The 14179-nt window shown below is 41.6% G+C and overlaps 1 protein-coding gene across 1 annotated transcript; it reads right to left on the minus strand.

The window, feature by feature from the left end:
- Positions 1-4323: 4323 nt before the first annotated feature.
- On the minus strand, positions 4324-6431 carry npbwr2b (neuropeptides B/W receptor 2b; the record flags this gene model as incomplete). The annotated part of the gene is made up of 1 exon (XM_084552900.1): positions 4324-6431. The coding sequence occupies one exon, from the start codon at positions 6429-6431 to the stop codon at positions 5415-5417; it is 1017 nt and encodes a 338-aa protein (XP_084409026.1). The 3' UTR covers positions 4324-5414.
- Positions 6432-14179: the final 7748 nt, after the last annotated feature.

The raw sequence follows: 14179 nt of genomic DNA on the forward strand, positions 1-14179 counted from the left end.
TTTCAACATGGTTGTTTAAGAAAGGAGAAGCTACTCATTGCATCAGTTGGGGTTAAATAACTTGTTGCCAGCTGAAAGATAATCACCCAGTAATTATCCAATAGGAGGCTTGTACCTATCTGCTTAGTTAAATCCAGGTGGCGACTTTTTTTTTTTTTGGCCAGGCAGTGTATCTACTAAGTGATGTACCACATCGCTGAGCATGATACCTGCAAATTAGCATCCAAACTGTGTCGCCACCTAAATTAATAAGTTGTCTACTTATTCTTTGGTGCAGAGCTGCAACTGGTCTGAACGGGACCGAATGTGGGAAACCAAGATCTGGATGACTTAGAATCTTCACAGACATATTACCAAATACAAAATGTGTTAGTGAGCTGAAATAATTGTGCTTTCAACATGAAGCATCATTGCGATATCTTGCTTAGACTAATCAAATGTCAGCCACTGTACATATGAGAATCTTTTATATTAAGTAGTAACGCTCCTTCCTGCAGTACTTCTTGTAAGGATCCAAGAATATTAAAGGTTTTATGAATTTAACATCTATGTCGTGGAGCTGCCTCATGGCCATCATCTTTCTGTAGCCTTTAGCATATAATTCAGTTTAAATTAATCCAGTGGTTTCATATAAATGCAGATCTGAGAGTGATGTTTATGGTTGAGCGTACATGTATGCACAAATAAAAGGGAGAGGGATAGAGAGCACATGTCTGCCAAAAGGAATATAACCATATATCACTCAGGCAGACGACCCACCTGTGGCTACATACTGCCATCTATAGTTTCCCATTTAAATAATTTTGCATTTTTTTCAAGAATTTATTATTTTTTGAAACACAAATAACAAAAATAAACAGATTTGAAATGATATTTGACTAGTTATGACTAGTTATTCATGGTGATATTCCCATGCTTGAGAAAACAAAATCAGTTTTATTCGTGTGGAAAATCCACTAACTTTAACATATTTTCTTGTAGCTTATGAGCTTATGCACTACATTAGTGGCTATTCCTCCACTTGGCAAGTTTTTGTTTCTAGTCAAAATACCAGAGTTAAGTGACCCATTGAAGGTGACATATGCACGCAAACAAATGCACACAGTAGGACGGTTTACACAGACCAACACTGCCCTCTAGTGGTAAAACTATAATATCACAAACACTGCATTTTTATCATGGGAGATGACCACTTGGAGGTGCTCATTCATTACTCTTGGACACACATTTCCTATGTGTGCTTTCAGTCACATGCATACTAAATAGAGGCTGGGGAGAAAAGAAGCTTAAGATGATTAAGATTCACCTTGATCAAACCGATTCAATTTTGAAGGAGTGGATACGACATAGTACTCTTTACATCAACATTTTACGCAGCTAAGCGTCCCTTCAGCACTGTTTGAAGTGCAAACAGGGTCACGCATTACTGTTTACATAACACTGATGGGGAGAAAGAGAGGCACTGAACGACTGAGACGAAGAAGGTAACGGAAGATAAGGAGAGCTGAACAAAAATGAAGCTGTCAATAAGAGGCGGGGTGGGGAAATAATCCTGGTAGTGTGTTCTGAAGGCGAAAAAAACACATCCCAAAGATTGCTGTCTGTTGTCATGAAACAAGGGCCTATCAGGAGCTGTGTTAAAGACAAATGTACAAATCAATACGCTGCACTGATGAAGAACGACACCAAGGTGAAACGTAAAATATCCTGTCTATCAAAGTACAGGCTCAAGGATACACAGTAACACAGGAAAGACAGTAAATGTAGTAAAGTATGAAGTGTATAAAGTTACTTATTTGTGCTGCTCTTGGCTGGAAAACATGGCATCAACATGGTAAATAACATTATGACCACCTTCCTAATATTGTGTAGATCTCCATTGTTCCTCCAAAACAGTTGTGACTCATCAGAGAATGGACATGGACCTTCTGGGGGTGTCCTGTGGTGTCTGGTAACAGAATGTTTTTAGTGGGGGCCTTTGGGTCCTATGGGTTGAGGAGAGGGGCCTCTGTGGATCATCCCACAGATACTAGATCAGTTTGGGAGCTAGTGAATTTGGAGGCCAGGTCAACACCTTGTGCTGTTCTTCATGTTTTTTTTTAGTTGTTCCTAAAGCGTTTTTGTGTGTGTGTCTGTGTCAGGCTGCATCCTGCTGGGGATGGCTGCTGCCATCAAGGAGTGTCATTGCTATGGGGTGGGGGTGCCTGGTCTGGTCTAGGTGGGTGTTACATGTCTAAGTAACATCCGCATGAATGCCAGGTCCAAAAATTTCCCACATTGGATTGTCACAAGATGGTCAATGTTATTCACTTCTACTGTCAGTAGTTTTAATGTTGTGGCTGATCGATGAAGGTAGCAGTGTATAGCACCTTTTAGGAAGACTGTAACAGATGGATTTGTTGAGACTGTGGTTTAATACATCTTTGGTTATGTAGTGTGTATTTATTGGTATTGTATTCATGGTAATGAAGGCACGTGTGACTCAGTGCTTCAATGTGGCTCACTGATCTGGTTTTATTAGTTTCATGATGACAATAGAGTTTCATGGCACGGTAGGCTTTGAATACACATGATATACTCAGTTACTATGATTAAGTCATTGTTGGTTTCAGTCCAGTTCAATATCATGGGATTTGGTGAAATAGCCCCCAAATTATCCATCAACATTTCAGCCGCTAGATGTTCTACTATCCTCAACAGAGAGTCCCAAGCTTTATTTGTTCTTTGATGACAGGGAGGTAATGCACAGTAGGTTTATAAAAGTAACCCTTTTATATTATTTACATAAAATAAATGAATGCTGCAGTCAAGTGCATTCACATCATTCAGCTCCCATTTCACTGTAAAGCTGCTCTTTTATTGCGTGCAGCACTGGGCTATCTCCTTGAATGCTTTTAGCCACTGGGCAGCTCAGCAGTACATCATGGACCCAACAGGATGTTGTTGTGATGGAGCCTGTGACCTTTTGCTGACAAGATGCTCTAATCCATGCTGCTCCTCTTTAGCTGATAGCTGACGTAAGCCCACGTAGAGAGCCTCTCTGGTCACCCCGACACCGAGCCAAACCTCTGACACTAAGAGGAACATTAACACGTCTTCGTCTTCACATCATAACAAGAATTTTTAATGTACAGCAGCAGAAGTGAAGATTTCTCACAATTCCCATGATTTAAATATCTGCACATTTATTAGAATCGGCAAGCAACGTTCTAAGATATCAAAAATACATGAGTACCAATGGGAAAATAAACACAGATTCATCAAGTCATTAACAGCCAATGACAGACATGAACGATTTCTAAAATACACAAATACATGACATGAGATGCCGTGATTGTTTTTTTACAGGCTGCAAAAAATCATTAATAATTGTCCACTTAAATCATTTCACCGTTTTGAGTTCTGGAGAAGATCTCGACATACTTTGCTATAACTATACATTCCTCTGTACAGTTTAATGACAAAAATACTCATTTATTTACAGCATAGAATAATGCACGTCGCTGCAGCCACAGTCATACGGACAAATAATTTATCACTTGCTTGCTAAACTACTGCTCCAAGCTGGTGTCGGTCCGCGAGTCGGAAAGTGTTAGGTGGGAGTGTTCTGCCTATTTTCTAACAAACTGAAGGGTGAAGGAAGCCACGCTGCCAATGCATGATTTAACATTCAGAAGAGCATGAAGGAGCGTAGGCTGCAGGATTTCTGTCATATTTTAGGAGGTTTATGAGGTTTTTTGGGAGTTTCAAATGCTTCGTTTGTTTGCACAGCCTGGTCAAGCCACAGAATATTTAAAATGTGTCTCATGCCTTGAGGGTTGTCAAGAAAAGCTATAAAACTTAGCTTTAACTACAATTCACAGAGGTCTTTGAATTCGGCAGATGTTAGAGCGTAAATACGCCATGTTCAGTTCATGCACAGAGAGAGACGTATAGTAGTTGAGTAACTCCCCTCGGCAGCATTCTTCCTCAAAGCCTGTGAATGTCTTCGACTGAATTTTCAGACAGCGCCTCCCTGCTGACAACAGGGGGCAACAAAGGCTCACAAAACAATAAAGATGTGAAGAGAAACGCCATACAGTTTTTACATAGCCCTCCTGTCCCGTGCCTGTTTTATACCAGGCCTACAGTACTGTTGTCAGGGTTGGTAGCGTCCTTTAAAAAAAACTAAACAAAAACAAAACAATAGTAATAATTCTAATGATACCTTTACATTTAAAAAAAAAAAAAAAAAAAAAAGCATCATCCAAAGCAAATTTACTTTTATAACTGCTTGTTTGTCCAGAAGAAATAATAAATTTACAAGGTGATTTACAAATGTAATTGTCATTTGGGATCACTTCAGTCAAAGCACGACACATTATAAAGGCAGATTAAGTGTTTGCATACATGATCTCACAATATTTCTCAACCCCCTCAGCCGTTATCACAGTGGAGAACAATGTAGACCCAGACACCTGTTTTCCTCTGGCATACATCCCGCTACTCTCCAACCCTGACTTTTCTCACGATGTTGATTTGATTGACAACATGCAAATGAGCTGTGGGGAGTTGTGTGTCTCCACACAGCAGATGTTTGACCACCCCCTCCGGGGGGGACACATTCCGTGCTGTCCTCTCAGGATGGAACGTGAAGAGTCCAGTGTAGGTCACAACTCTTTCTCCCTGACCCCTGTCTGCTCGCTAATTGGATTTTTGTCACATAGAGGAACAACCTCGAACAACTGCAGTGTTAACCTTGGAAACACTCAAGATTCCAGACGTGCTGATGATTCCGGTTATTGAGCCGAAAGTTACCTGTGACCTTTAGCTGTCACAGGAAAAGTCTGTAATTTTAATGTCATAATTGTCCTCTGTGTCAACCATTATCATTCACTACTGCAAGTGATATTGCCCAGTTTCTATCAGCTTTTAACATGCTTTGCTTCCAGAGCCATACAAAGCTGCACTAGGCAAATATAAAATACAACAGTCTTTCTCTGAAAGAAAACCAACACTCATATACAGTATAAATGAGATGCTTTAGTTAGCTTCCACAGATTGACCTCTGCTGGCAGTAGATCTCGTCTGCCCACAGGAAGTGATCATGTCAAAGGGTCACATTCACACCAAGCTGCACTCACAAATGAGCTGATGTTTTTCTTCGCTCATTTCTCTCATATAAATTCTTAATGTTACAGTGTGAATGAAAAGGTTGCATGCAGTTTACAGACATAGAATCATTTCCTTTCTCGGTAATGTGCAAACAATGTGCAAAATTGCCTAGTGCAGCTTTTGTGAATCGCACAATCCAAATCTGCAGCACATACAGTACATTGTGAAATCAGATTTGTCCAACTCTGCCATCAAATCAGTTTATTCTCGCATAACTTGTCTCTGTAGACCTCTGTGACGTGTATGACTGGGTGGTACATTCAGGCCGGTCTGCATTCCAACATCTTCTTGAAGGCTTTCCTGAAGCTGTCGTCCAAGAAAGCGTAGAGGAAAGGGTTGAGACAGGAGTTGGCGTAGCTCAGGCTGGTTATGAAGTAGGAGATCCCAATCAGGAGCGGCGTGGTCCTCAGGTCCGTCGTCAGAGCCACAATGGTGCTGAGGTGGAACGGCGTCCAACAGAACAAGCAGACGGCCAAGACAATGAACACCATGATGGTGACTTTCTTCTTGGCCTTGTCCAGCGCCTTGGCATTGCTGTTGAGCCGCATGTTCCTCAGCTTGTAGAGCATCATGGTGTACAAGATACAGATGGTTGAGACTGGGATAGCAAAGCCCAGGATGAGAGTGTAGATCCGACTTGTTTTGAACCACAAACTCTCGGGACTGGGGAAGCTGAGCACGCAGCTCTTCCTCTCGTCGTTGGGGCTGACGTAGACACTGGCAAAAACAGTGAAAGGCATGACTATGAGGATGACGAGGATCCAGACACATAATGAGATGATTTTGGCTGCTCGGTAGGTACGGTAAGGCATCCGCTTCGACCTCACTGTGGCCAAGACCACCAGGTAGCGATCAATGCTCATAACTGTCAGAAAATAGATACTGGAGAATATGTTATAGTGGTCTATGCTCAGGATAACTTTGCACAAAACCTCACCAAAGGGCCAGTAGTGCAACAAGTGCTCTGCTATGCTGATTGGCAGCACCAAAGTGAACAAATCATCTGCAATTGCCAAGTTCAGAATGAACATATTGGTGACTGTCTTCATTTTGGGGGCTTTGAGGATGACATAGATGACGGCTGTGTTTCCAGTCAGTCCCACTGCGCAGATGACAGAGTAGATGACCGGTAAAATAATGTAGAGGTCAGCATAGAAGTAGACCTCATTGGGAGGAATGCAGTTCAAGTCAGTGCGGTTCCCTGACGTGACGGAGTAGAAGTCCACAGAGTCATTACAGACTGGCAGCGCACCGGCAGGGATGGAGACATTCTCCATGTTTGAACAGAAAGGAGAGGCTAAGCATCTGCATCTGCTAGCATTTTTTTTTTTTAGACAGAATTTATGTGATTTTTGAGAAAATCATTTTCTATTTTGGACATCTCCCAGAGTTACCGTACATATCATTATCATTTAGATCCATCAATGGCGAGAGGAACATTTCTCAAACTGAGGTCCGGGGTTCAAAAATAGTGCTAGTAATTTGAATGATGTTAATAAAAGAGAAGGTATATGCAACCCTTACCTTCCCCAGTTACTGTAAGGACAGTTAAATAGTCATGATGGGGACTATGCATGGATAATATCCTGTCAGATGGATTTTCTCAGAGGAGATAATCTCACTTTAGAGTCCGCACGTCCTTCATGTGGAAAAACTCCAGACGCACAGCTTAATGCTCACAACATGAGCGTTCCACAGTCGGCTTGTTCCCGCAGCTGATCTTCAATTTCCACTCCTCTAAAAACATTTGACAGTTTATCTCCACGAGGATTCGCTCCTTCACTTTTCCTCTGCGAAGTCGGCGCAAAAAGCGCGTCCTCTCTGGTGAAGTTGTCTTTAAACGAGATATCTTCTTACTCCTCCTCTTATTTTCTCCTCCCCCGGAGCCAGATACTTAAAATGAGCTTTTATATTGGTTGAATACGACCGTGACAAGGTTTACGATGGTTATTTTATGGTTTCGGGTGTTCCCTTTCGTTGCTACATGTGCGCACTGGAGATGGTGCCAGGGCTTTACGCACGAGTGGCGCATGAGGAAATCTGGACAACAGAGAGATGTGGACATCAATTAGTCGCCCTGCAAACATTTTAAACATCACTGGAGATGGCGTTAATGGAATACACAACAAGTACAGGCTTTACTATTAACTGACTGAAATCAATAAAGAAAAAAAAAATCCACCTCTCAGGCGTGGACAGCAAATGCACTAAAGCAGAAATTCATTCGACATCATTACGGGTTTCTCTCTCTAACTGACGCATAGAGGGCACAAAAAAAATATGTTTATTATTATTCAAGCAACGCGCTTCACAATTAAATTAAAATAAAATAAAAAAACATGTACAGCTTCATGTATAATCAGAAATGTGTGGGGCAAAAGTCAGAAAGCGTGTGAAACACATGCAGAGGAAACAACACTAAGCTTTACTTCTAGAGTGTAATCGTATTCATAAATGATCTACTAAGAACAGTCTGACTATTTAAGAAACATTAAAGTAAAACGAGTGAGTTGAGAAGGATTTACCCTTTTCTGTGTCCCCTGTAAATTCAGTCTTCTCCGGTCTTACGTTTGTTGAAAACGCGCAGAGCTCCAGCTCCTGCTTCTCTCTCGCTCTCTCTCTCTCTCTCTCTCTCACACACACACTTTGACGTCACTCCCAGATCCTGGTGTCAATCTGTCCACCATAGGTCAAGGTTTTTTCTTCTTCTTTTGTCTCCTTGCATGTCTGTCAGGCTACTTTTGGACGATTCCGTGACATTCAGCTCTGCACTTTCAGAAACCACATGTCCATCAAACTGGAACTGTGTGGGGTTTTTTTTGTTTTTTTAAATTGCTCCTAGAATGTGGTCTATTGTCTTTTGAAATACTCCCATAAGGGAGGTGCCAATAATTTATAAGCATTTGCTAAGTACCAAAATGAGGAATAGAGAATGAGTTTCAGTGCCGTATGATCTGAAAAAATCAGACATTGGAGTTGAACAGATAATAATTCTCTAGCAGTGTTGATGTTTGGGTACAAAGAACACACTTTATAACTGAAATGGATTCAATTAAAATAACTGCTTTTCCTAATTTATCCACTGTTTTAGTAAGAGACGTGGACAGAAGACCCAGGACTAAACTACAGACAGCAATGTGGACAAATTGCACTTGTTTTTCTTAAGAAAGGATAATCTATTGTTAATTTACTTCTTCTTTGCACTAAAACAAATGGAAAAAGTCTGGAGTTGTCGATACTTATAGGTTATTATACTGTGGCGTTACGGGTCTGGCCATGCTTGAGATCTAATTGGGCTGTATGCGGCCCCCGAACTAAAATGAGTTTGACACCCCTGATTTAAGACATTTATCTTGTAATAGTTTTCATGCAGTAGAGTTTTCTATGTCAGTCCTTAGGCAGCAGCAGCTGAGGTTGCCTTTAGTTTTTCTGAAGCGTGGTCACAGCAGAATCACAGGGCATCAGAGGAGCTCACTTGTCTTGTCAACAACATAGAATGTGAAAAGGATTTCCTTGTGATGACAAACCCACACAGAACTTATCTAATGCCTTGGTTCTTCCAATTTCTATTCACACATTCATGTTTTTGTCGTCGTTTTTTTGCTGCCTTACCCATAAGACACATTCAAGTTAAATGCTGCAGCTCCACAGAAAAGGAAAGCCTGTGTCTGTAATAACACACTTTCACCTTTGTGGAAGCAAAGCTTTGTATTGAAGCTTTGGAAAGTGATGTTGTGACTTCAGCTTGCTAAATAAAAAAAGAAACAGAAGATGAAATGAATATGCATATCCCCCTTATGCCTATTCACAAAGAAGACAAAGGGCATTGTGAAACTGAACGGTATTGCTGACAGGTGATTGTTTCACCTCATGCAGTCTTTCATGGACGACAAAGATGCCTTGTCTCCTGTCATGTGACAACTTCCACAATTGTCTGGGATGTAGTGATGGACAGTCTAAAAGCAGACAAGGAATATTGTCCTTGTTGTAAGCTATGGTTCCTCCCCCCTTTTTTTTCAGATACAGCTTAAGTATGACTGACAATGTCTGCCTGCTGAATGACTGAATCAAGTCAGATTCAAATGGTAATACAATATTTAGACTCTTACCAGCTCAGAGGGAGTTGCATTATTATTTATCTACAAGTTTCTACTAAGAAAAAATAAAATAAATAAATAAATAACCTTTGGTTTAAACAAAATGTTTACAGTGTCAACTCATTTTAACATTATCTGCAGCACATTCAAACTGAGCTTGGAAGAACTGACAAGCTCCTCGAAAATGAAATGAGCTGCGTACAGTTTAAGTGTGGACCGCAACAGAGAAGACATAAAGTGCAATATTTTAAAGTTTAAGTTTACTCTGGTGCACATGAGTGTGACTATGTGTTTAAATAAAAGGATTATTACACTGACCTTTGCCAAAAAACGTTTAACCATAAGCCTGCAATAACAACAGTTGAGGCCCCAAGCTGCGATAGCCCTAATAACGTTACAGAGAACTCATCGTCAGCAGAACGCTTTGGAAACCTCTCTCCGGGGCCACAGATCATACTTTTGTTGTCACAGGACATCCTCTAAGTAAACTGAACATCATCTGTGAAAGCTGTGGAGTGCCTCCTTAAAGCGTTGTGTTTTAAATTGACTTTTTATATGATCACACACTCAGCGTCTGTACATCTAATGTTTCTTTCCAGAGAAGACAGTGGCCGCCCGTTTGGACTTTTAGTATGATCAACAGATATGATGACATTTAAAAAGGAAGGAGAACTCTGAGGGAACAGCTTTCAGTTTAGGTTTTTACAAATAACTCTCAGCTCAGACGTATTCTCTCAGACATTTTCCACAGAAACTTGTAGGGGAACGTGTCTAACACAGGAATGCAAGGTATCCAGACTGTTTAAGACCTGCTCCTCTTTTCAGTGAGAAAGACACAGTTACTTTTGTTGTTCAGCTTTGACGCATCATTTGTCACACAAAGTAAAATTGTGTTCCTAACAGCAGCATTATCGTGCACTGTTCTTTTATTCCCTCCTCCATTTTTCTTCACATTGAATGACAGCCTGATGATATTGCTACAGTTCACTTGCAGAAAAACACCCTTCTTTCCCTTCTTTCCAAAAGGCAGCAGGAGAGAGTATTGTCTCCCATCTCCAGTTCTGGCTCTTTGCGTCAGTATTTGAAGGAGATCTTGCATTTTAAATTGATCCAAAACACCTTACCTAATCTGCACTCTTAAAAATTTTCTTTTGTTTTAATTCAATGTTCATTACCATCTTTTCAACAACAGCATACAACAGTTATTCACAGTGATATACAGGCAAAGAACTACCAGTTAATTAAGGTTAATTTACACTTTTTTTTTATCACAAATGATATATCTGAGGTAGTTTTTTTTTTGTACTGCATGTATACTGCATGCTACATACAAGAAGAATATAGTATACATGCAGTACATATTTTTAGATTTAGATTTGTTTTTTCTAAACACTGTAACTTGATAAATGATTCCTTGGCAGTCTTGCTGTAAAGATACCACATTTTAGGACAGCGTGTCAATGCTGCATTTGAAATAGAGAATTTGAGTTTTAAAACCAATAATACAGCTTCAAATTTACCATGCGTCTCTTTATTAATGAAATACATGCTTTTAAACTGAACCTTTCTCAGAGAACAAATTAAAGCCTTAAGATTTATGGCAAAACTAAAATATCAGACATTTAAGAAATTAAATTTAAGTACTCACTGACTCTTGCACTTTGTCCAAAACTGAACTCGAGATACAAAGACTGACTGAGAGAGTCACTGAGACGGTGGATACCAGAAAACATGTTGCTGGGAGATGGAATATGTCCGTTTGTGCATGTGTGTAGATGAGTGAGTTCAAACACTTTAATGAAATCCCACTCAAAGTCCATTGGTTTCTTTGGAGACTGGAGACTTGATGGTTGACGGGGGTCATGTTTTTATGGACAGCCTTCCCCGTCCTCTTTGATGGAACTTTGCCTCATCCAGCCTCGGCCCCTCTCTCAGGATGTATTCTGTTGAAGAGCCTGAAAAAAAAAATGTGTTTTCAGAATTAGTTTGGAAAAAAATCTCAAATTTTCTCATATGATGTGTGTGAATTTAAAAGATAATTTTTCACGTCAAGAGATAAATTATTTGACGTAAATAAGCTGAACAACATTAGGTTTTGTATGAGATCGCTTAGTGAACTACATCTCTCGTCTCGAACAATGTACGTCACTAGAGAACTATGGCTGTCTCCTTGTTGAGCTTTGCCGTCTTCTTCCAGGACGAAGGCAGAAGCATCAAACGATGTGAAAATCATTATAAATCGGGTCATGTCGAGAGCTGTAGTTACACAAAGGGAGTTTTGGTCGGTTCTGTACGCGCCAGCATGCGTGACCGGCTGTACTAGGTTTCGGTGAGTTACTATTTTGTCAGCTAACGTTAACGTTAGCATCGTATTCAATGTTGTAGCACTATACTGAATGGCTCAGGTTTTGGCGCCCAGACTTGTATTACTAAATATTGTGTTGTAGCGCCCTAAAATAGTACATTACAATTTTACAGATCTACATGGGTGATGATGGAGCCATTTTAAACTCAAACTGTGAGTGTGCACGGGGCGAGTTTAAATGTAGCCATGCTGCAGCGTTGGCGATTTTTGGGATGAGGGAGTTCAGCGCGACAGACGTGGCGTGCCAATGGAAGAAGGCTGCCTCTTCCAAAGGATCTCTACCGGTGTCAGAGCTGTACCCGCAGTTGGAGGACACCTATAACCCCCTGGCCAGGGACGTAAGTGCTGAAGATGTTGACTGGTTCAGGTCTGAGCTGAGGGGAACAGAGTGCGGCATGGCATGGCTGTTGTCACCCGAGCCACAGCCGGAGCATCAGCCTGTGGCAACTGTGCCTGAACTGGTAAGGGAGCATTGGGGTCAGGGGCTTGAGGCAATCCTTGCCTCAATGCGTCTGAACCAAGACCAGCAGGCTACCATCCTGGCAACCACCATGGGTCAGCGGAGAAATCCTCAGTGGCAGCTGCACAGGAAGGGACGCTTGACAGCCAGCAATTTCGGTGCTGTGCTGCTGTCACGGCGCTCTTCCACCCCATGCCCGTCCTTCATGAAGAGGGTGCTTGGAGGGCAAAATTTGGATGGAGTGATGGCTGTCAACTGGGGTGTCATAAATGAGCCAGAGGGGGTGAAAGCCTTTGAGCAGGCTTATCAGATGGAGGTGCTCGACTCGGGACTCTTTGTGAGTGAGTCGGGTGTTTTGGGAGCATCACCTGATGGGCTTGTGGAGCCATCTTCCCTGCTGGAGGTGAAGTGCCCCCACAGCCAGCGGAACATGACCATCGCGCAAGCTGTCCAGTCCCCCTCCTTTTGTCTCCGTGTGGTGGGTGAATCATATGTGCTCAAGGACAACCATCCATACTGGCACCAAGTCCAAGGTCAGCTGCACATCACACACCGGGACCTTTGTTTTTTTGTTGTTTGGACTACAAAGGAGGCAGTGATCATCCCCATCCCAAAAGACCCTGCATGGGGAGAAAATCTCCTCATTTTGGAGAGTTTCTACAGGCAGCACATGCTTCCTGTGTTGGCCAGTAGAGAGGACATGTAAATATATGTAAATAGTTTTAGTGTTTTTTGTAAATAGTTTTAGTGTGTTTTTCTCTCCAATCAGTTCTTTGTTCTGGGAGACAATGGATCAGCGTTCCCGCCGCGTCTCCTGTCACTACCTGTTCAATGGACAGAGAAGCTAATGATCCAGATACAAATTCAGTAACCTCATAGTTGTTAGCTATAAACTACAATCAGAAATCTGTTTGAAATCAACTGGTATAGGTAAGAATACCGCTACACTGTTATGTCTTGTATGCCCACAGTGCTCCAAAAAAGTTAGAGAATGCCATCTTTAATTTGTGAACATGAATCAGGTTTCAAAAATAACACCAAAACATTGATTAGTTTTCAAAACAAGGAAAGCATGAGATAATTTATTTGAAAAGCAGAGGGAAGCAGAGAAGCCTTCCAAAGAAGGCAGGAAAAAAAAGGGGAGAGAAGGAGTGAAAAGGGAGAGATAAGCAGGACAACAGGTCCTGAACAAATACAGACTGATTGTAAAAACAAACTATTATCAATCACTAAGGGCCTGTCCACACACAAATGCAAAAACGCAGAAACGCAGAAGTTTTGCATCGTTTTGGCCGATCGTCCACACGTATCCTGTAAACGCATAGCCCTAAAACGCACTTTTCTGAAAACGGGTCCCAGGGTGGAGAAATTCGCAAACGCAACTCTTGCGTTTCTGTGTGGACGGAGAAAACGGCGAAAACGATGATGTCATCGCCACACCCCCGAGCAGCCTTCCACCTCCCGCAAGACGTCTCATAACAACATCAACAACAATGGCGGACTACATGCTAGTTTTCCTGCTGGAGAAGATATTGAGCCTATTAGGGTTACTAGGGCAACATATCATGCTCCTGTGCCGCCACGCTGAGCAAAAAAGGCGATTTGTAAACAGCGCTCAAGATTTGTGCGCATGCTCCGCCTCTTCCTCTCCGTTTTTGGTGAATTTCTGAAACTGAAACAGCGGCACCTATAGGCCTGGAATATGAAGTAGCGTTTTCGGTCGTGCTGAAACGGATCTGTGTGGACGCGGATATTTCTTGAAACGATGCCATCGAAAACGGAGAGGGAAAAGACCGTTTTCATACGTGTGGACGTGGCCTAAATCACTTTTTTAACTATTTTTCAGCAAGGGTGCTGCCTACTTCCCGTATTAGGCAGGCTTGTGCACAATTCAGAATTTCAGAATTGGCCGCCATTCAATTCATGAGTTGGAATTTGAATTGAATTGACTCCGCCCCACAGGAAGTTGAATTTGAATTGGAGTTGGAATGACAGGAAGTGGAATTAAATTCATGGCAATTCAAAGAAATTCCACACAGTCATACAACAGAAAGAATGTGTTGAATCTCACATACAATTACATTAATTTTGTAATTTAATAGC

Source organism: Chelon labrosus (genome assembly GCF_963514085.1).
Source record: "Chelon labrosus genome assembly, chromosome: 10".
Lineage (NCBI taxonomy): Eukaryota > Metazoa > Chordata > Actinopteri > Mugiliformes > Mugilidae > Chelon > Chelon labrosus.